This window comes from Oncorhynchus nerka, linkage group LG19 (genome assembly GCF_034236695.1).
Source record: "Oncorhynchus nerka isolate Pitt River linkage group LG19, Oner_Uvic_2.0, whole genome shotgun sequence".
Taxonomy (NCBI): Eukaryota; Metazoa; Chordata; class Actinopteri; order Salmoniformes; family Salmonidae; genus Oncorhynchus; species Oncorhynchus nerka.
In genome coordinates this window covers 4053482-4076662 of record NC_088414.1, presented here as the reverse complement: position 1 = coordinate 4076662, position 23181 = coordinate 4053482, and the positions used below count along the sequence as shown (strand labels likewise).

Here is a 23181-nt window from a genome sequence, read left to right as displayed (position 1 = left end):
TTGAGACAGTAGTCACTAACCCGTATTGAGACAGTAGTAACTAACCCGTATTGAGACAGTAGTAACTAACCCGTATTGAGACAGTAGTAACTAACCCGTATTGAGACAGTAGTCACTAACCTGTATACTAACCCGTATTGAGACAGTAGTCACTAACCTGTATTGAGACAGTAGTAACTAACCCGTATTGAGACAGTAGTAACTAACCCGTATTGAGACAGTAGTAACTAACCCGTATTGAGACAGTAGTAACTAACCCGTATTGAGACAGTAGTAACTAACCCGTATTGAGACAGTAGTAACTAACCCGTATTGAGACAGTAGTAACTAACCCGTATTGAGACAGTAGTAACTAACCCGTATTGAGACAGTAGTAACTAACCCGTATTGAGACAGTAGTAACTAACCCGTATTGAGACAGTAGTAACTAACCCGTATTGAGACAGTAGTAACTAACCTGTATACTAACCTGTATTGAGACAGTAGTCACTAACCTGTATTGAGACAGTAGTAACTAACCCGTATTGAGACAGTAGTAACTAACCCGTATTGAGACAGTAGTAACTAACCCGTATTGAGACAGTAGTAACTAACCCGTATTGAGACAGTAGTAACTAACCCGTATTGAGACAGTAGTAACTAACCCGTATTGAGACAGTAGTAACTAACCCGTATTAGACAGTAGTAACTAACCCGTATTGAGACAGTAGTAACTAACCCGTATTGAGACAGTAGTAACTAACCCGTATTGAGACAGTAGTCACTAACCTGTATACTAACCCGTATTGAGACAGTAGTAACTAACCTGTATTGAGACAGTAGTAACTAACCTGTATTGAGACAGTAGTAACTAACCCGTATTGAGACAGTAGTAACTAACCTGTATTGAGACAGTAGTAACTAACCTGTATTGAGACAGTAGTCACTAACCTGTATTGAGACAGTAGTCACTAACCTGTATTGAGACAGTAGTAACTAACCCGTATTGAGACAGTAGTAACTAACCCGTATTGAGACAGTAGTAACTAACCCGTATTGAGACAGTAGTAACTAACCCGTATTGAGACAGTAGTAACTAACCTGTATTGAGACAGTAGTAACTAACCTGTATTGAGACAGTAGTAACTAACCTGTATTGAGACAGTAGTAACTAACCTGTATTGAGACAGTAGTAACTAACCCGTATTGAGACAGTAGTAACTAACCTGTATTGAGACAGTAGTAACTAACCCGTATTGAGACAGTAGTAACTAACCCGTATTGAGACAGTAGTAACTAACCCGTATTGAGACAGTAGTAACTAACCCGTATTGAGACAGTAGTAACTAACCCGTATTGAGACAGTAGTCACTAACCTGTATACTAACCCGTATTGAGACAGTAGTAACTAACCTGTATTGAGACAGTAGTAACTAACCTGTATTGAGACAGTAGTAACTAACCCGTATTGAGACAGTAGTCACTAACCTGTATACTAACCCGTTTTGAGACAGTAGTAACTAACCTGTATTGAGACAGTAGTCACTAACCTGTATTGAAACAGTAGTCACTAACCTGTATTGAGACAGTAGTCACTAACCCGTATTGAGACAGTAGTCACTAACCCGTATTGAGACAGTAGTCACTAACCTGTATTGAGACAGTAGTAACTAACCCGTATTGAGACAGTAGTAACTAACCCGTATTGAGACAGTAGTAACTAACCCGTATTGAGACAGTAGTAACTAACCTGTATTGAGACAGTAGTAACTAACCTGTATACTAACCCGTATTGAGACAGTAGTAACTAACCCGTATTGAGACAGTAGTAACTAACCCGTATTGAGACAGTAGTAACTAACCCGTATTGAGACAGTAGTAACTAACCCGTATTGAGACAGTAGTAACTAACCCGTATTGAGACAGTAGTAACTAACCCGTATTGAGACAGTAGTAACTAACCCGTATTGAGACAGTAGTAACTAACCCGTATTGAGACAGTAGTAACTAACCCGTATTGAGACAGTAGTAACTAACCGGTATTGAGACAGTAGTAACTAACCGGTATTGAGACAGTAGTAACTAACCGGTATTGAGACAGTAGTAACTAACCGGTATTGAGACAGTAGTAACTAACCGGTATTGAGACAGTAGTAACTAACCGGTATTGAGACAGTAGTAACTAACCCGTATTGAGACAGTAGTAACTAACCCGTATTGAGACAGTAGTAACTAACCCGTATTGAGACAGTAGTAACTAACCCGTATTGAGACAGTAGTAACTAACCCGTATTGAGACAGTAGTAACTAACCTGTATTGAGACAGTAGTAACTAACCTGTATTGAGACAGTAGTAACTAACCCGAGATTGAGACAGTAACCTGTAACTAACCTGTATTGAGACAGTAGTAACTAACCTGTATTGAGACAGTAGTAACTAACCCGTATTGAGACAGTAGTAACTAACCCGTATTGAGACAGTAGTAACTAACCCGTATTGAGACAGTAGTAACTAACCCGTATTGAGACAGTAGTAACTAACCCGTATTGAGACAGTAGTAACTAACCTGTATACTAACCTGTATTGAGACAGTAGTAACTAACCCGTATTGAGACAGTAGTAACTAACCTGTATACTAACCCGTATTGAGACAGTAGTAACTAACCCGTATTGAGACAGTAGTAACTAACCCGTATTGAGACAGTAGTAGACTAGTCACTACCCGTATTGAGACAGTAGTAACTAACCCGTATTGAGACAGTAGTAACTAACCCGTATTGAGACAGTAGTAACTAACCCGTATTGAGACAGTAGTCACTAACCTGTATTGAGACAGTAGTAACTAACCTGTATTGAGACAGTAGTAACTAACCTGTATTGAGACAGTAGTAACTAACCTGTATTGAGACAGTAGTAACTAACCCGTATTGAGACAGTAGTAACTAACCCGTATTGAGACAGTAGTAACTAACCCGTATTGAGACAGTAGTAACTAACCCGTATTGAGACAGTAGTAACTAACCCGTATTGAGACAGTAGTCACTAACCTGTATACTAACCCGTATTGAGACAGTAGTCACTAACCTGTATTGAGACAGTAGTAACTAACCCGTATTGAGACAGTAGTAACTAACCCGTATTGAGACAGTAGTAACTAACCCGTATTGAGACAGTAGTAACTAACCCGTATTGAGACAGTAGTAACTAACCCGTATTGAGACAGTAGTAACTAACCCGTATTGAGACAGTAGTAACTAATCCGTATTGAGACAGTAGTAACTAACCTGTATTGAGACAGTAGTAACTAACCTGTATTGAGACAGTAGTAACTAACCTGTATTGAGACAGTAGTAACTAACCTGTATTGAGACAGTAGTAACTAACCTGTATTGAGACAGTAGTAACTAACCCGTATTGAGACAGTAGTAACTAACCTGTATTGAGACAGTAGTAACTAACCTGTATTGAGACAGTAGTAACTAACCCGTATTGAGACAGTAGTAACTAACCCGTATTGAGACAGTAGTAACTAACCTGTATACTAACCCGTATTGAGACAGTAGTAACTAACCTGTATTGAGACAGTAGTAACTAACCCGTATTGAGACAGTAGTAACTAACTAACCAGTAGTAACTAACCCGTATTGAGACAGTAGTCACTAACCTGTATTGAGACAGTAGTAACTAACCTGTATTGAGACAGTAGTAACTAACCTGTATTGAGACAGTAGTAACTAACCTGTATACTAACCCGTATTGAGACAGTAGTAACTAACCTGTATTGAGACAGTAGTAACTAACCTGTATTGAGACAGTAGTAACTAACCTGTATTGAGACAGTAGTAACTAACCCGTATTGAGACAGTAGTAACTAACCCGTATTGAGACAGTAGTAACTAACCCGTATTGAGACAGTAGTAACTAACCCGTATTGAGACAGTAGTAACTAACCCGTATTGAGACAGTAGTAACTAACCCGTATTGAGACAGTAGTAACCTTATTGAGACAGTAGTAACTAACCCGTATTGAGACAGTAGTAACTAACCCGTATTGAGACAGTAGTAACTAACCCGTATTGAGACAGTAGTAACTAACCCGTATTGAGACAGTAGTAACTAACCCGTATTGAGACAGTAGTAACTAACCCGTATTGAGACAGTAGTAACTAACCCGTATTGAGACAGTAGTAACTAACCCGTATTGAGACAGTAGTAACTAACCCGTATTGAGACAGTAGTAACCCGTATTGAGACAGTAGTAACTAACCCGTATTGAGACAGTAGTAACTAACCCGTATTGAGACAGTAGTAACTAACCCGTATTGAGACAGTAGTAACTAACCCGTATTGAGACAGTAGTAACTAACCCGTATTGAGACAGTAGTAACTAACCCGTATTGAGACAGTAGTAACTAACCCGTATTGAGACAGTAGTAACTAACCTGTATTGAGACAGTAGTAACTAACCCGTATTGAGACAGTAGTAACTAACCTGTATTGAGACAGTAGTAACTAACCTGTATTGAGACAGTAGTAACTAACCTGTATTGAGACAGTAGTAACTAACCCGTATTGAGACAGTAGTAACTAACCTGTATTGAGACAGTAGTAACTAACCTGTATTGAGACAGTAGTAACTAACCCGTATTGAGACAGTAGTAACTAACCTGTATTGAGACAGTAGTAACTAACCTGTATTGAGACAGTAGTAACTAACCTGTATTGAGACAGTAGTAACTAACCTGTATTGAGACAGTAGTCACTAACCCGTATTGAGACAGTAGTAACTAACCCGTATTGAGACAGTAGTCACTAACCCGTATTGAGACAGTAGTAACTAACCCGTATTGAGACAGTAGTAACTAACCCGTATTGAGACAGTAGTAACTAACCCGTATTGAGACAGTAGTAACTAACCCGTATTGAGACAGTAGTCACTAACCTGTATACTAACCCGTATTGAGACAGTAGTAACTAACCTGTATTGAGACAGTAGTAACTAACCCAGTAGTAACTAACCCGTATTGAGACAGTAGTAACTAACCCGTATTGAGACAGTAGTAACTAACCCGTATTGAGACAGTAGTAACTAACCCGTATTGAGACAGTAGTAACTAACCCGTATTGAGACAGTAGTAACTAACCCGTATTGAGACAGTAGTAACTAACCCGTATTGAGACAGTAGTAACTAACCCGTATTGAGACAGTAGTAACTAACCCGTATTGAGACAGTAGTAACTAACCCGTATTGAGACAGTAGTAACTAACCTGTATTGAGACAGTAGTAACTAACCCGTATTGAGACAGTAGTAACTAACCTGTAGTAGTAACTAACCTGTATTGAGACAGTAGTAACTAACCTGTATTGAGACAGTAGTAACTAACCCGTATTGAGACAGTAGTAACTAACCCGTATTGAGACAGTAGTAACTAACCTGTATTGAGACAGTAGTAACTAACCCGTATTGAGACAGTAGTAACTAACCCGTATTGAGACAGTAGTAACTAACCCGTATTGAGACAGTAGTAACTAACCCGTATTGAGACAGTAAACTAACCTGTATTGAGACAGTAGTAACTAACCCGTATTGAGACAGTAGTAACTAACCTGTATTGAGACAGTAGTAACTAACCTGTATTGAGACAGTAGTAACTAACCTGTATTGAGACAGTAGTAACTAACCTGTATTGAGACAGTAGTAACTAACCCGTATTGAGACAGTAGTCACTAACCTAACTAACCCGTATTGAGACAGTAGTAACTAACCTGTATTGAGACAGTAGTCACTAACCTGTATTGAGACAGTAGTCACTAACCTGTATTGAGACAGTAGTCACTAACCTGTATTGAGACAGTAGTCACTACTAACCCCGTATTGAGACAGTAGTAACTAACCCGTATTGAGACAGTAGTAACTAACCCGTATTGAGACAGTAGTAACTAACCCGTATTGAGACAGTAGTAACTAACCCGTATTGAGACAGTAGTAACTAACCCGTATTGAGACGTATTGAGACAGTAGTAACTAACCTGTATTGAGACAGTAGTAACTAACCTGTATTGAGACAGTAGTAACTAACCTGTATAACAGTAGTAACTAACCTGTATTGAGACAGTAGTAACTAACCCGTATTGAGACAGTAGTAACTAACCCGTATTGAGACAGTAGTAACTAACCCGTATTGAGACAGTAGTAACTAACCCGTATTGAGACAGTAGTAACTAACCCGTATTGAACCCGTAACCTAACCTGTATACTAACCCGTATTGAGACAGTAGTAACTAACCTGTATTGAGACAGTAGTAACTAACCCGTATTGAGACAGTAGTAACTAACCCGTATTGAGACAGTAGTAACTAACCCGTATTGAGACAGTAGTAACTAACCCGTATTGAGACAGTAGTAACTAACCCGTATTGAGACAGTAGTAACTAACCTGTATTGAGACAGTAGTAACTAACCCGTATTGAGACAGTAGTAACTAATCCGTATTGAGACAGTAGTAACTAACCTGTATTGAGACAGTAGTAACTAACCTGTATTGAGACAGTAGTAACTAACCCGTGTATAACTAACCTGTATTGAGACAGTAGTAACTAACCTGTATTGAGACAGTAGTAACTAACCTGTATTGAGACAGTAGTAACTAACCCGTATTGAGACAGTAGTAACTAACCCGTATTGAGACAGTAGTAACTAACCCGTATTGAGACAGTAAACTAACCCGTATTGAGACAGTAGTAACTAACCTGTATTGAGACAGTAGTAACTAACCCGTATTGAGACAGTAGTCACTAACCTGTATTGAGACTGTATACTAACCCGTATTGAGACAGTAGTAACTAACCTGTATTGAGACAGTAGTAACTAACCTGTATTGAGACAGTAGTAACTAACCCGTATTGAGACAGTAGTCACTAACCTGTATTGAGACAGTAGTCACTAACCTGTATTGAGACAGTAGTCACTAACCCGTATTGAGACAGTAGTAACTAACCCGTATTGAGACAGTAGTAACTAACCTGTATTGAGACAGTAGTAACTAACCTGTATTGAGACAGTAGTAACTAACCCGTATTGAGACAGTAGTAACTAACCTGACAGTAGTAACTAACCCGTATTGAGACAGTAGTAACTAACCTGTATTGAGACAGTAGTAACTAACCTGTATTGAGACAGTAGTAACTAACCTGTATTGAGACAGTAGTAACTAACCTGTATTGAGACAGTAGTCACTAACCTGTATTGAGACAGTAGTAACTAACCTGTATTGAGACAGTAGTAACTAACCTGTATTGAGACAGTAGTAACTAACCCGTATTGAGACAGTAGTAACTAACCCGTATTGAGACAGTAGTAACTAACCCGTATTGAGACAGTAGTAACTAACCCGTATTGAGACAGTAGTAACTAACCCGTATTGAGACAGTAGTCACTAACCTGTATACTAACCCGTATTGAGACAGTAGTAACTAACCTGTATTGAGACAGTAGTAACTAACCTGTATTGAGACAGTAGTAACTAACCCGTATTGAGACAGTAGTCACTAACCTGTATACTAACCCGTTTTGAGACAGTAGTAACTAACCTGTATTGAGACAGTAGTAACTAACCTGTATTGAGACAGTAGTCACTAACCTGTATTGAAACAGTAGTCACTAACCTGTATTGAGACAGTAGTCACTAACCTGTATTGAGACAGTAGTCACTAACCTGTATTGAGACAGTAGTCACTAACCCGTATTGAGACAGTAGTCACTAACCCGTATTGAGACAGTAGTAACTAACCCGTATTGAGACAGTAGTAACTAACCCGTATTGAGACAGTAGTAACTAACCTGTATTGAGACAGTAGTAACTAACCCGTATTGAGACAGTAGTAACTAACCTGTATTGAGACAGTAGTAACTAACCTGTATTGAGACAGTAGTAACTAACCCGTAATGAGACAGTAGTCACTAACCTGTATACTAACCCGTATTGAGACAGTAGTCACTAACCTGTATTGAGACAGTAGTAACTAACCCGTATTGAGACAGTAGTAACTAACCCGTATTGAGACAGTAGTAACTAACCCGTATTGAGACAGTAGTAACTAACCTGTATTGAGACAGTAGTAACTAACCCGTATTGAGACAGTAGTCACTAACCTGTATACTAACCCGTATTGAGACAGTAGTCACTAACCTGTATACTAACCCGTATTGAGACAGTAGTCACTAACCTGTATACTAACCCGTATTGAGACAGTAGTCACTAACCTGTATACTTACCCGTATTGAGACAGTAGTAACTAACCCGTATTGAGACAGTAGTAACTAACCCGTATTGAGACAGTAGTAACTAACCCGTATTGAGACAGTAGTAACTAACCTGTATTGAGACAGTAGTAACTAACCCGTATTGAGACAGTAGTCACTAACCTGTATACTAACCCGTATTGAGACAGTAGTCACTAACCTGTATACTAACCCGTATTGAGACAGTAGTCACTAACCTGTATACTAACCCGTATTGAGACAGTAGTAACTACTAACCTGTATACTTACCCGTATTGAGACAGTAGTAACTAACCCGTATTGAGACAGTAGTAACTAACCCGTATTGAGACAGTAGTAACTAACCCGTATTGAGACAGTAGTAACTAACCTGTATTGAGACAGTAGTAACTAACCTGTATTGAGACAGTAGTAAATAACCCGTATTGAGACAGTAGTAACTAACCCGTATTGAGACAGTAGTCACTAACCTGTATTGAGAAAGTAGTAACTAACCTGTAACTAACCCGTATTGAGACAGTAGTAACTAACCGGTATTGAGACAGTAGTAACTAACCCGTATTGAGACAGTAGTAACTAACCCGTATTGAGACAGTAGTAACTAACCCGTATTGAGACAGTAGTAACTAACCCGTATTGAGACAGTAGTAACTAACCCGTATTGAGACAGTAGTAACTAACCCGTATTGAGACAGTAGTAACTAACCCGTATTGAGACAGTAGTAACTAACCCGTATTGAGACAGTAGTAACTAACCCGTATTGAGACAGTAGTAACTAACCCTAACCTATTGAGACAGTAGTAACTAACCCGTATTGAGACAGTAGTAACTAACCCGTATTGAGACAGTAGTAACTAACCGGTATTGAGACAGTAGTAACTAACCGGTATTGAGACAGTAGTAACTAACCGGTATTGAGACAGTAGTAACTAACCGGTATTGAGACAGTAGTAACTAACCTGTATTGAGACAGTAGTAACTAACCTGTATTGAGACAGTAGTAACTAACCTGTATTGAGACAGTAGTAACTAACCTGACAGTAGTAGTAACTAACCTGTATTGAGACAGTAGTAACTAACCTGTATTGAGACAGTAGTAACTAACCTGTATTGAGACAGTAGTAACTAACCTGTAACTAACCCGTATTGAGACAGTAGTAACTAACCAGTATTGAGACAGTAGTAACTAACCTGTATTGAGACAGTAGTAACTAACCCGTATTGAGACAGTAGTAACTAACCCGTATTGAGACAGTAGTAACTAACCCGTATTGAGACAGTAGTAACTAACCTGTAACTAACCTGTATTGAGACAGTAGTAACTAACCTGTATTGAGACAGTAGTAACTAACCTGTAACTAACCCGTATTGAGACAGTAGTAACTAACCGGTATTGAGACAGTAGTAACTAACCTGTATTGAGACAGTAGTAACTAACCTGTATTGAGACAGTAGTAACTAACCTGTATTGAGACAGTAGTAACTAACCTGTATTGAGACAGTAGTAACTAACCGGTATACTAACCTGTATTGAGACAGTAGTAACTAACCCGTATTGAGACAGTAGTAACTAACCCGTATTGAGACAGTAGTAACTAACCCGTATTGAGACAGTAGTAACTAACCGGTATTGAGACAGTAGTAACTAACCTGTATACTAACCTGTATTGAGACAGTAGTAACTAACCTGTATTGAGACAGTAGTAACTAACCCGTATTGAGACAGTAGTAACTAACCCGTATTGAGACAGTAGTAACTAACCTGTAACTAACCTGTATTGAGACAGTAGTAACTAATCCGTATTGAGACAGTAGTAACTAACCTGTATTGAGACAGTAGTAACTAACCCGTATTGAGACAGTAGTAACTAACCCGTATTGAGACAGTAGTAACTAACCTGTATTGAGACAGTAGTAACTAACCTGTATTGAGACAGTAGTAACTAACCCGTATTGAGACAGTAGTAACTAACCTGTATACTAACCCGTATTGAGACAGTAGTAACTAACCGGTATTGAGACAGTAGTAACTAACCTGTATTGAGACAGTAGTAACTAACCTGTATTGAGACAGTAGTAACTAACCGGTATTGAGACAGTAGTAACTAACCTGTATTGAGACAGTAGTCACTAACCTGTATTGAGACAGTAGTAACTAACCTGTATTGAGACAGTAGTAACTAACCCGTATTGAGACAGTAGTAACTAATCCGTATTGAGACAGTAGTAACTAACCTGTATTGAGACAGTAGTAACTAACCTGTATTGAGACAGTAGTAACTAACCTGTATTGAGACAGTAGTAACTAACCTGTATTGAGACAGTAGTAACTAACCCGTATTGAGACAGTAGTAACTAACCTGTATTGAGACAGTAGTAACTAACCCGTATTGAGACAGTAGTAACTAACCCGTATTGAGACAGTAGTAACTAACCCGTATTGAGACAGTAGTAACTAACCCGTATTGAGACAGTAGTAACTAACCCAGTAGTAACTGAGACAGTAGTAACTAACCTGTATTGAGACAGTAGTAACTAACCCGAGACAGTAGTGAGACAGTAGTAACTAACCCGTATTGAGACAGTAGTAACTAACCCGTATTGAGACAGTAGTAACTAACCCGTATTGAGACAGTAGTAACTAACCCGTATTGAGACAGTAGTAACTAACCCGTATTGAGACAGTAGTAACTAACCCGTATTGAGACAGTAGTAACTAACCTGTATTGAGACAGTAGTACTAACCCGTATTGAGACAGTAGTAACTAACCCGTATTGAGACAGTAGTAACTAACCCGTATTGAGACAGTAGTAACTAACCCGTATTGAGACAGTAGTAACTAACCCGTATTGAGACAGTAGTAACTAACCCGTATTGAGACAGTAGTAACTAACCCGTATTGAGACAGTAGTAACTAACCCGTATTGAGACAGTAGTAACTAACCCGTATTGAGACAGTAGTAACTAACCCGTATTGAGACAGTAGTAACTAACCCGTATAGTAACTAACCTGTATTGAGACAGTAGTAACTAACCCGTATTGAGACAGTAGTAACTAACCTGTATTGAGACAGTAGTAACTAACCCGTATTGAGACAGTAGTAACTAACCCGTATTGAGACAGTAGTAACTAACCCGTATTGAGACAGTAGTAACTAACCCGTATTGAGACAGTAGTAACTAACCCGTATTGAGACAGTAGTAACTAACCCGTATTGAGACAGTAGTAACTAACCCGTATTGAGACAGTAGTAACTAACCCGTATTGAGACAGTAGTAACTAACCGGTATACTAACCTGTATTGAGACAGTAGTAACTAACCTGTATTGAGACAGTAGTAACTAACCCGTATTGAGACAGTAGTAACTAACCCGTATTGAGACAGTAGTAACTAACCCGTATTGAGACAGTAGTAACTAACCCGTATTGAGACAGTAGTAACTAACCTGTATACTAACCTGTATTGAGACAGTAGTAACTAACCTGTATTGAGACAGTAGTAACTAACCTGTATTGAGACAGTAGTAACTAACCCGTATTGAGACAGTAGTAACTAACCCGTATTGAGACAGTAGTAACTAACCTGTATACTAACCTGTATTGAGACAGTAGTCACTAACCTGTATTGAGACAGTAGTAACTAACCCGTATTGAGACAGTAGTAACTAACCTGTAACTAACCTGTATTGAGACAGTAGTAACTAACCTGTATTGAGACAGTAGTAACTAACCTGTAACTAACCCGTATTGAGACAGTAGTAACTAACCGGTATTGAGACAGTAGTAACTAACCTGTATTGAGACAGTAGTAACTAACCGGTATTGAGACAGTAGTAACTAACCTGTATTGAGACAGTAGTCACTAACCGGTATTGAGACAGTAGTAACTAACCCGTATTGAGACAGTAGTAACTAACCCGTATTGAGACAGTAGTAACTAACCCGCATTGAGACAGTAGTAACTAACCCGCATTGAGACAGTAGTAACTAACCCGCATTGAGACAGTAGTAACTAACCCGTATTGAGACAGTAGTAACAGTAGTAACTAACCCGTATTGAGACAGTAGTGAGACAGTAGTAACTAACCCGTATTGAGACAGTAGTAACTAACCCGTATTGAGACAGTAGTAACTAACCCGTATTGAGACAGTAGTAACTAACCCGTATTGAGACAGTAGTAACTAACCCGTATTGAGACAGTAGTAACTAACCCGTATTGAGACAGTAGTAACTAACCCGTGAGACAGTAGTAACTAACCTGTATTGAGACAGTAGTAACTAACCCGTATTGAGACAGTAGTAACTAACCTGTATTGAGACAGTAGTAACTAACCCGTATTGAGACAGTAGTAACTAACCCGTATTGAGACAGTAGTAACTAACCCGTATTGAGACAGTAGTAACTAACCTGTAACAGTAGTAACTAACCCGTATTGAGACAGTAGTAACTAACCCGTATTGAGACAGTAGTAACTAACCCGTATTGAGACAGTAGTAACTAACCCGTATTGAGACAGTAGTAACTAACCCGTATTGAGACAGTAGTAACTAACCCGTATTGAGACAGTAGTAACTAACCCGTATTGAGACAGTAGTAACTAACCCGTATTGAGACAGTAGTAAACTAACCCGTATTGAGACAGTAGTAACTAACCCGTATTGAGACAGTAGTAACTAACCCGTATTGAGACAGTAGTAACTAACCGAGACAGTATACTAACCTGTATTGAGACAGTAGTAACTAACCTGTATTGAGACAGTAGTAACTAACCCGTATTGAGACAGTAGTAACTAACCCGTATTGAGACAGTAGTAACTAACCCCGTATTGAGACAGTAGTAACTAACCCGTATTGAGACAGTAGTAACTAACCTGTATTGAGACAGTAGTAACTGAACAGTAGTAACTAACCTGTATTGAGACAGTAGTAACTAACCTGTATTGAGACAGTAGTAACTAACCCGTATTGAGACAGTAGTAACTAACCCGTATTGAGACAGTAGTAACTAACCTGTATACTAACCTGTATTGAGACAGTAGTAACTAACCTGTATTGAGACAGTAGTAACTAACCCGTATTGAGACAGTAGTAACTAACCGGTATTGAGACAGTAGTAACTAACCTGTATTGAGACAGTAGTAACTAACCTGTATTGAGACAGTAGTAACTAACCTGTATTGAGACAGTAGTAACTAACCCGTATTGAGACAGTAGTAACTAACCCGTATTGAGACAGTAGTAACTAACCGGTATTGAGACAGTAGTAACTAACCTGTATTGAGACAGTAGTAACTAACCTGTATTGAGACAGTAGTAACTAACCGGTATACTAACCTGTATTGAGACAGTAGTAACTAACCTGTATTGAGACAGTAGTAACTAACCTGTATACTAACCCGTATTGAGACAGTAGTAACTAACCTGTATTGAGACAGTAGTAACTAACCCGTATTGAGACAGTAGTAACTAACCCGTATTGAGACAGTAGTAACTAACCCGTATTGAGACAGTAGTAACTAACCTGTATACTAACCTGTATTGAGACAGTAGTAACTAACCCGTATTGAGACAGTAGTAACTAACCCGTATTGAGACAGTAGTAACTAACCCGTATTGAGACAGTAGTAACTAACCTGTATACTAACCTGTATTGAGACAGTAGTAACTAACCCGTATTGAGACAGTAGTAACTAACCCGTATTGAGAGAGTAGTAACTAACCTGTATTGACACAGTAGTCACTAACCTGTATTGAGACAGTAGTCACTAACCTGTATTGAGACAGTAGTAACTAACCCGTATTGAGACAGTAGTAACTAACCCGTATTGAGACAGTAGTAACTAACCCGTATTGAGACAGTAGTAACTAACCCGTATTGAGACAGTAGTAACTAACCCGTATTGAGACAGTAGTAACTAACCCGTATTGAGACAGTAGTAACTAACCCGTATTGAGACAGTAGTAACTAACCCGTATTGAGACAGTAGTAACTAACCCGTATTGAGACAGTAGTAACTAACCCGTATTGAGACAGTAGTAACTAACCCGTATTGAGACAGTAGTAACTAACCCGTATTGAGACAGTAGTAACTAACCCGTATTGAGACAGTAGTAACTAACCCGTATTGAGACAGTAGTAACTAACCCGTATTGAGACAGTAGTAACTAACCCGTATTGAGACAGTAGTAACTAACCGGTATTGAGACAGTAGTAACTAACCCGTATTGAGACAGTAGTAACTAACCGGTATTGAGACAGTAGTAACTAACCCGTATTGAGACAGTAGTAACTAACCCGTATTGAGACAGTAGTAACTAACCGGTATTGAGACAGTAGTAACTAACCCGTATTGAGACAGTAGTAACTAACCCGTATTGAGACAGTAGTAACTAACCCGTATTGAGACAGTAGTAACTAACCTGTATTGAGACAGTAGTAACTAACCTGTATTGAGACAGTAGTAACTAACCCGTATTGAGACAGTAGTAACTAACCTGTATACTAACCTGTATTGAGACAGTAGTAACTAACCCGTATTGAGACAGTAGTAACTAACCCGTATTGAGACAGTAGTAACTAACCTGTATTGAGACAGTAGTAACTAACCTGTATTGAGACAGTAGTAACTAACCCGTATTGAGACAGTAGTAACTAACCTGTATACTAACCTGTATTGAGACAGTAGTAACTAACCCGTATTGAGACAGTAGTAACTAACCCGTATTGAGACAGTAGTAACTAACCCGTATTGAGACAGTAGTAACTAACCCGTATTGAGACAGTAGTAACTAACCTGTATACTAACCTGTATTGAGACAGTAGTAACTAACCCGTATTGAGACAGTAGTAACTAACCCGTATTGAGACAGTAGTAACTAACCGGTATTGAGACAGTAGTAACTAACCGGTATTGAGACAGTAGTAACTAACCTGTATTGAGACAGTAGTAACTAACCTGTATTGAGACAGTAGTAACTAACCTGTATTGAGACAGTAGTAACTAACCCGTATTGAGACAGTAGTAACTAACCTGTATTGAGACAGTAGTAACTAACCCGTATTGAGACAGTAGTAACTAACCCGTATTGAGACAGTAGTCACTAACCCGTATTGAGACAGTAGTCACTAACCCGTATTGAGACAGTAGTAACTAACCCGTATTGAGACAGTAGTAACTAACCCGTATTGAGACAGTAGTAACTAACCTGTATTGAGACAGTAGTAACTAACCCGTATTGAGACAGTAGTAACTAACCTGTATTGAGACAGTAGTAACTAACCGGTATTGAGACAGTAGTAACTAACCTGTATTGAGACAGTAGTAACTAACCCGTATTGAGACAGTAGTAACTAACCTGTATACTAACCCGTATTGAGACAGTAGTAACTAACCCATATTGAGACAGTAGTAACTAACCCGTATTGAGACAGTAGTAACTAACCTGTATACTAACCCGTATTGAGACAGTAGTAACTAACCCGTATTGAGACAGTAGTAACTAACCCGTATTGAGACAGTAGTAACTAACCCGTATTGAGACAGTAGTAACTAACCCGTAGTTGAGACAGTAGTAACTAACCCGTATTGAGACAGTAGTAACTAACCCGTATTGAGACAGTAGTAACTAACCTGTATTGAGACAGTAGTAACTAACCTGTATACTAACCCGTATTGAGACAGTAGTAACTAACCCGTATTGAGACAGTAGTAACTAACCCGTATTGAGACAGTAGTAACTAACCCGTATTGAGACAGTAGTAACTAACCCGTATTGAGACAGTAGTAACTAACCCGTATTGAGACAGTAGTAACTAACCTGTATTGAGACAGTAGTAACTAACCTGTATACTAACCCGTATTGAGACAGTAGTAACTAACCCGTATTGAGACAGTAGTAACTAACCCGTATTGAGACAGTAGTAACTAACCCGTATTGAGACAGTAGTAACTAACCCGTATTGAGACAGTAGTAACTAACCCGTATTGAGACAGTAGTAACTAACCCGTATTGAGACAGTAGTCACTAACCCGTATTGAGACAGTAGTCACTAACCCGTATTGAGACAGTAGTAACTAACCCGTATTGAGACAGTAGTAACTAACCCGTATTGAGACAGTAGTAACTAACCTGTATTGAGACAGTAGTAACTAACCCGTATTGAGACAGTAGTAACTAACCTGTATTGAGACAGTAGTAACTAACCGGTATTGAGACAGTAGTAACTAACCTGTATTGAGACAGTAGTAACTAACCCGTATTGAGACAGTAGTAACTAACCTGTATACTAACCCGTATTGAGACAGTAGTAACTAACCCATATTGAGACAGTAGTAACTAACCCGTATTGAGACAGTAGTAACTAACCTGTATACTAACCCGTATTGAGACAGTAGTAACTAACCCGTATTGAGACAGTAGTAACTAACCCGTATTGAGACAGTAGTAACTAACCCGTATTGAGACAGTAGTAACTAACCCGTATTGAGACAGTAGTAACTAACCCAGTATACTGAGACAGTAGTAACTAACCCGTATTGAGACAGTAGTAACTAACCCGTATTGAGACAGTAGTAACTAACCCGTATTGAGACAGTAGTAATACTAACCCGTATTGAGACAGTAGTAACTAACCCGTATTGAGACAGTAGTAACTAACCCGTATTGAGACAGTAGTAACTAACCCGTATTGAGACAGTAGTAACTAACCCGTATTGAGACAGTAGTAACTAACCCGTATTGAGACAGTAGTAACTAACCCGTATTGAGACAGTAGTAACTAACCCGTATTGAGCTCAAAATCATCCAGCAGCTTGTTCAGGTCGCACACAGCAGCCTTGAAGAAGCTGTCCATGCTGGGCTGTCCGTGGGAGACCGGCTCCACTCACGCCTTCACCTCCTGGAGAAGAGAAACAGGAAGTATTATCATCTGTTATCTTTATCTATTGGTCTTATGTGGACAGGATGAATGCATTTTGATCGACATTTCAGTTTCCACATCAAGTGTTAAAATGCTGTAGTTCTTGGCTATGAAGCTAAGGTTTCATCCACAAGAATATGCTCATAAGGAAACGGCTCTCCTAGTGGCCGGGGACTTTAATGCAGGCAAACAAAACCTGTTTTACTTCATTTCTATAAGGATGCCACGTGCAACCAGAGGGAGATGTTTTATTTTTTATTTGTTTAAACCTCTAGACCACCTTTACTCCACATACTGAGACGCATACAAAGCTCTCCCTCGCACCCCATTTGGCAAATCATTCCTGCTGACAAGTAAAAACGAAAGCAGGAAGTACCAGTGACTTGCTCAATACGAAAGTGGTCAGTTGATGCGGATGCTACAGGACTTTTGCTAGCACAGACTGGAATATGTTCAGGGATTCATCCAATGGCATTGAGGAGTATACCACCTCAATCGCCAGCTTCATCAATAAGTGCATCGACGACATCGTCCCCACAGTGACCGTACGTACATTTCCCAACCAGAAGCCATGGATTACAGGCAACATCTACTTCAAGCTAAAGGCTAGAACTGCCGCTTTCAAGGAGCGGGACAGTAATACGGACGCATATAAGAAATCCCGCTATGCCCTCAGACAAACCATCAAACAGGCAAAGCATCCATACAGGATTAAGATTGAATCCTACTACACCGGCTCTGACGCTCGCCGGATGTGGCAGGGCTTGCAAACTATCACGGACGACAAAGGGAAACCCAGCCGTGAGCTGCCCAGTGACGCGAGCCTACCAGATGAGCTAAATGCAAGCATGCATGCATGCATGCATGAGAGCAACAGCTGTTCCGGGCGACTGTGATCACGCTGACATTTTCAACTTCTCCCTGACCAAGTCTGTAATACCTACGTGTTTCAAGCAGACCATCATAGTCCCTGTGCCCAAGGAAGCCAAAGTAACCTGCCTAAATGATTACCGCTCCGTAGCACTCACATGGGTAGCCATGAAGTGCTTTGAAAGGCTGGACATGGCGCACATCAACATCATTATCCCAGAAACCCTAGACCCACTACAATTCGCATACCTCCCCAACAGATCCACAGATGACGCAATCTCAGTCGCACTCCACACTGCCCTTTCCCACCTGGACAAAAGGACCACCTATGTGAGAATGCTGTTCATTGACTACAGCTCAGCGTTCAACACCATACTGCCCACAAAGCTCATCGCTAAGGACCCCGGGTCTAAACACCTCCCTCTGCAACTGGATCCTGGACTTCCTGAAGGGTTGCCCCCAGGTGGTAAGGGTAGGCAACAACACATCTGCCACTCTGATCCTCAACACAGGGGCTCCTCAGGGTTGCGTGCTCAGTCCCGTCCTGTATACCCTGTTTACCCATGACTGCGTGGCCAAACACAACTCCAACACCATCGTTAAGTTTGATGACAACACAACAATTGTAGGCCTGATCCCTGAAAATGACGAGACAGCCTATAGGGAGATCAGAGACCTGGCAGTGTGGTGCCAGAACAACAACAACCTCTCCCTCAATGTGAGCAAGACAAAGGAGCTGATTGTGGACTACAGGAAAAGACAGGCCCCCAGAAACAGCGAACCAGGGCTGTAGTAGAGCGAGTTGAGAGCTTCAAGTTCCTTGGTGTCCACATCACCAATGAACTATCATGGTCCAAACACAACAAGAAAGTTGTGAAGAGGGCACAACAAAACCTTTTCCCCCTCAGGAGACTGAAACGATTTGGCATGGGTCTCCAGATCCTCAAAAAGTTATACAGCTGCACCATCGAGAGCATCCTGACCGTTTGCATCACTGCCTGGTATGGCAACTGCTCTGCATCTTATCCATAAGGCACGTACAGAGGGTAGTGCAAACGACCCAGTACATCACTGGGGCCAAGCTTCCTGCCATCCAGGACTTATATACTAGGCGGTGTCAGAGGAAGGCCCAAAAATATGTCAAAGACTCCAGTCACCCAAGTCATAGACTGTGCTCTCTGCTTCCGCACGGCAGGCGGGCCAAAAGGCAGCTTCTACCCCCAAGTCATAATACTGCTGAATAATTAAATGGCCAACCAGACTATTTACATTGACACCACCAACCCCCATTTGTTTTTTCACTGCAGCCATGCGCTGTCTATGATCTTCACTTCACACATACCTACATGCACAAATGACCTTGACTAACCTGTACAACCTGAACATTGACTCGGTACTGGTACCCCGTGTATATAGCCTCGTTATTGATATTTATTGTGTTTATTTTTTATAATGTTTTACTTTATTTTCTAAATATTTCCTTAACTCTATTTCTTGAACTGCATTGTTGGTTAAGGGTTTGTAAGTAAGCGTTTCACGGTAAGGTCTACTACACCTGTTGTATTCGGCACATGTGACAAATAAAATATGATTTGAAGCATAGGCATCGTTAGTCGCTGTGACATGAAATACGAGTTAAAGTGTAATCAATGTGTAATAACTACGTAATAAAATTGTCATTGGTCAACAAGCTTATTTAACGCGTCATATAGTGTTATTTTCAGGTGGTCATTGGCCAACTATGGAACGCCGTTTGGGTCTTTGCATGTCAAAAAATATACACGTCAAATAAGCTTGCTGACCAATCAGGACCTGAATATGACTGTAAGTCACATAATAATTTAACGCGTATATAACATTTTTACGTAGTTATTACACAATGATTAGACTATCACTCATATTCCATGTGTCAAAACGATTCATCCATACGTATGCTATGATGCTGGTAAAGTTGTCTCGTGCATCTACAGTGCTGGTCATAAAAAAAGCTAACTAGCTGATGGATGCAAACAATGTTCTTCCCCCAAAACATAGCAAAACGTCATCATCTGTTTCAGTAGCTATAGTTACCTAGCTAACTATATAGCTAGGTGTCATCATCTAAAATAACCCTAATTTATAAGACAATTCGTATTTGATTCATGTCGGGGGTCGAACCCATCTATGTGAAGCAGGCCACAATAAGTATTAGCATAATAGTGGACTTTGCGGTTAAGCCTTCAAAATAAAAGTGTCATTGACAGTGATGCAAATGAATACAAATAGCAGAAGTATGGCATAATTGAATAGGTCATGCTAAACGAGGTTGGAATGTTATATATAAAAAAAAAATCAACCAAATACAATAATTTCTTAATTTCACAAACATCTGTTGTAATCACACTGGATGTATTATACTTTAGAATTGCATTGGGGGCATTATTTCACTGTACAGCCTTACCTATGGATTGTGGCTCAATGACATATCAGTCTATTCAATGACACCAAGAGAACATTAGTGTCGTAGCTCTTATTGCGGGACTCTGAAACAACTGAATTGAGCCACATTTTCCAACTTATGTGTATTGAACACTAGGAAAAACAATACTGCGTGGATGTTTGGAGTCTGATAACTCTGAGGAGGACGTTGGGAAAAAATATATTGGGTATTGATCCCCAATCTTGAGTTAAAGATGTGCAGTGCAATATGAATGTCAACACACACAATAGGCTGACTGGGGAGGTGATTTCAGTCCCGCGGTAAGAACTACAACGCTAATATTGGCGTAAACTCTTCACAGTTGTGTTCTGTGGGTGTCACCGAGTGGACTGACACCCCATTTCATTGCTTCACATTCCAACCTTGTTTAACATTTATCTAGTCTAAGGGCCTCCCGGGTGGCGCAGTGGTTAAAGGCGCTGTACTGCAGCGCCACCAGAGACTCCGTGGGGTGACGCACAATCGGCCTAGTGTCGTCCGGGTTAGGGAGGGCTTGGCCGGAAGGGGTGTCCTTGTCTCATCACGCACCAGCGACTCCTGTGGCGGGCCGGGCGCAGTGCACGCTAAGCAAGGTTGCCAGGTGCAAGGTGTTTCCTCCGACACATTGGTGCGGCTGGCTTCCGGGTTGGATGCGCGCTGTGTTAAGAAGCAGTGCGGCTTGGTTGGGTTGTGTATCGGAGGACGCATGACTTTCAACCTTTGTCTCTCCCGGGTCCGTACGGGAGTTGTAGCGATGAGACAAAAATAGTAGCTACTAACAATTGGACACCACGAAATTGGTAAAAAAACAACAAAAACGATCTAGTCTAAATATGGCATGATTCCACCATTTGTAACCTTCAGCATCACTTTCAAATGGGTACTTTTATTTTGAAGGCAAACCGCAAATGCCACTATTGTGCCTAATCCTTATTCTGGCTAGCTTCACTAACTGGCTGCTTATAACGAACGTTAGCTTTGGGCAACAGGGTTGACGAATTCCTGGCTGCTGACATTACCATTATTAGCTGACACAGCACCAGATACGTCAAATAACAGACAAGCTGTTGGTGTATCAATTTTACACGTAAAGACCCAATCGGCGTTCGTCAACAAGCTTATTTAACGCCTCAGATAGTGTTATGTGAAGTATCTTTCTGACACTCAAAGACCGAAACGAGATTCCAGATGCTGCGTTCAAGACCACTGGGAACTCGGAAAAAAGCGATCACGAATTGAGAATAATCCTTTTTTCACGGTCACCTGACTCGGAATTCCAAGTCGGAAACTAGGACTCTTTCTAAAACATCAGACTTTCCGACCTGAAGATCCCCGACGTCATGATTTTACATCGTTTTTTTTTTCCTCTCCGAGTTCCCAGTTTTCTTGAAAGCACCAACAATCGAACCCCTCCCTTGTTAGAGTCAATGTTAAGAGTTGAACCGCTAGGGCCAAAAATAGTTCGATTTACTACTACTAAAATACCACTTTTGCAACGAACCGTCAAAATAAAGACCAGAATTTACGTGTTTCTCTTTAACTAAGCCTAAAACATGTTTTTTTCTTCATGAAAGTTACTCAAATAATTCAACTTCCAGTTGTTTACTAGCTAGCTAGCAGTCTAGCTAGTAGCTAATTAACGTTGGCTAACGTTAGCTAACTAACAGTAACGAACTAACGTTAACGAGCTAACGTTAGCTAGCTAGTCCTAACCACTAGTTTACAGGAGGCTAATCGTCACAAATGAGCTAGTAAGCATAAACAGTTCGACGAATTCCTGGCTGCTGACATTACCATTATTAGCTGACACATATCACCAGATACACCAACGGCTTGTCTGTTATCAAGTTAGCCCATTCAATACTAAACGGTAATGGGACCGACTGTACGATGGATATATCGCCTTGGGTTCTCGAGAAGTACTAACAAGTAATCACATTCTGCATCATCCGTGAATATCATAAAACGTGGAGAGCAGCCAGATGACATTATTGTAGCTAATAGCTAGCTTGCTACATTTAGCTAGCTAGCCAATGATTATTCACAGGTCAACAAACAATTTTCTTGTCATTACCGGAAGATTCATAATTCTGTCTTCGCCCTTCCAACTGTTTAACGATTCTTCTGGTTATAAAGAAGGTTTGTCTAGAATCTAGATCGTATCCTCTTTGTCCTTTCGTTATTCCACTGAAGTTGTTAAAGCCAGAGAGGAAGAGGCGAGAGGTTTTACTCCGCCCAAAATCTGCCCACGAAGTGAAGAGGTTTTGCATGGAGGTCAATGAGAGAGTGTTGAATTTGGTCAACAAAAAATGTAATAGCTTATTTGATCAATATACACCCAGCAAAAATATAAAGTGATTCCATGAGCTGAAATAAAATATCCCAGAAATGTCCCATAAACACAAAAAGCTTATTTGTTTACATCCCTGTTAGTGATCATTTGTCCTTTGCCAAGATAATCCATCAACCTGGCAGGTGTGACATATCAAGAAGCTGATTAAACAGCATGGTCATTACACAGGTGCACTTTGTGTTTGGGACAAAAGGCCACTCTAAAATGTGCAGTTTTGTCACACAACACAATGCCACAGATGTCTCAAGTTGAGGGAGCGTGCAATTGGCGTGCTGACTGTAGAAATGTCCACCAGAGGTGTTGCCAGATAAT

General features: G+C 40.2%; 1 protein-coding gene across 2 annotated transcripts in view; it reads right to left on the bottom strand.

Annotated features, from left to right (window-relative positions):
* LOC115117461 (zinc finger FYVE domain-containing protein 16-like) overlaps nucleotides 1-22813 on the bottom strand; it is a 70571-nt gene extending 47758 nt beyond the window's left edge. For both annotated transcript variants that reach the window (XM_065004633.1, XM_065004634.1), the window contains exons 1-2: nucleotides 22591-22813; nucleotides 17053-17167 (exon numbers count right to left, since the gene is read on the bottom strand). In XM_065004633.1, the coding sequence (XP_064860705.1) occupies nucleotides 17053-17122 (70 nt within the window). In that variant the 5' untranslated portion in view covers nucleotides 17123-17167; nucleotides 22591-22813. The remainder of the gene's footprint in view (nucleotides 1-17052; nucleotides 17168-22590) is intronic.
* Between the last annotated feature and the right edge of the window lie 368 nt (nucleotides 22814-23181).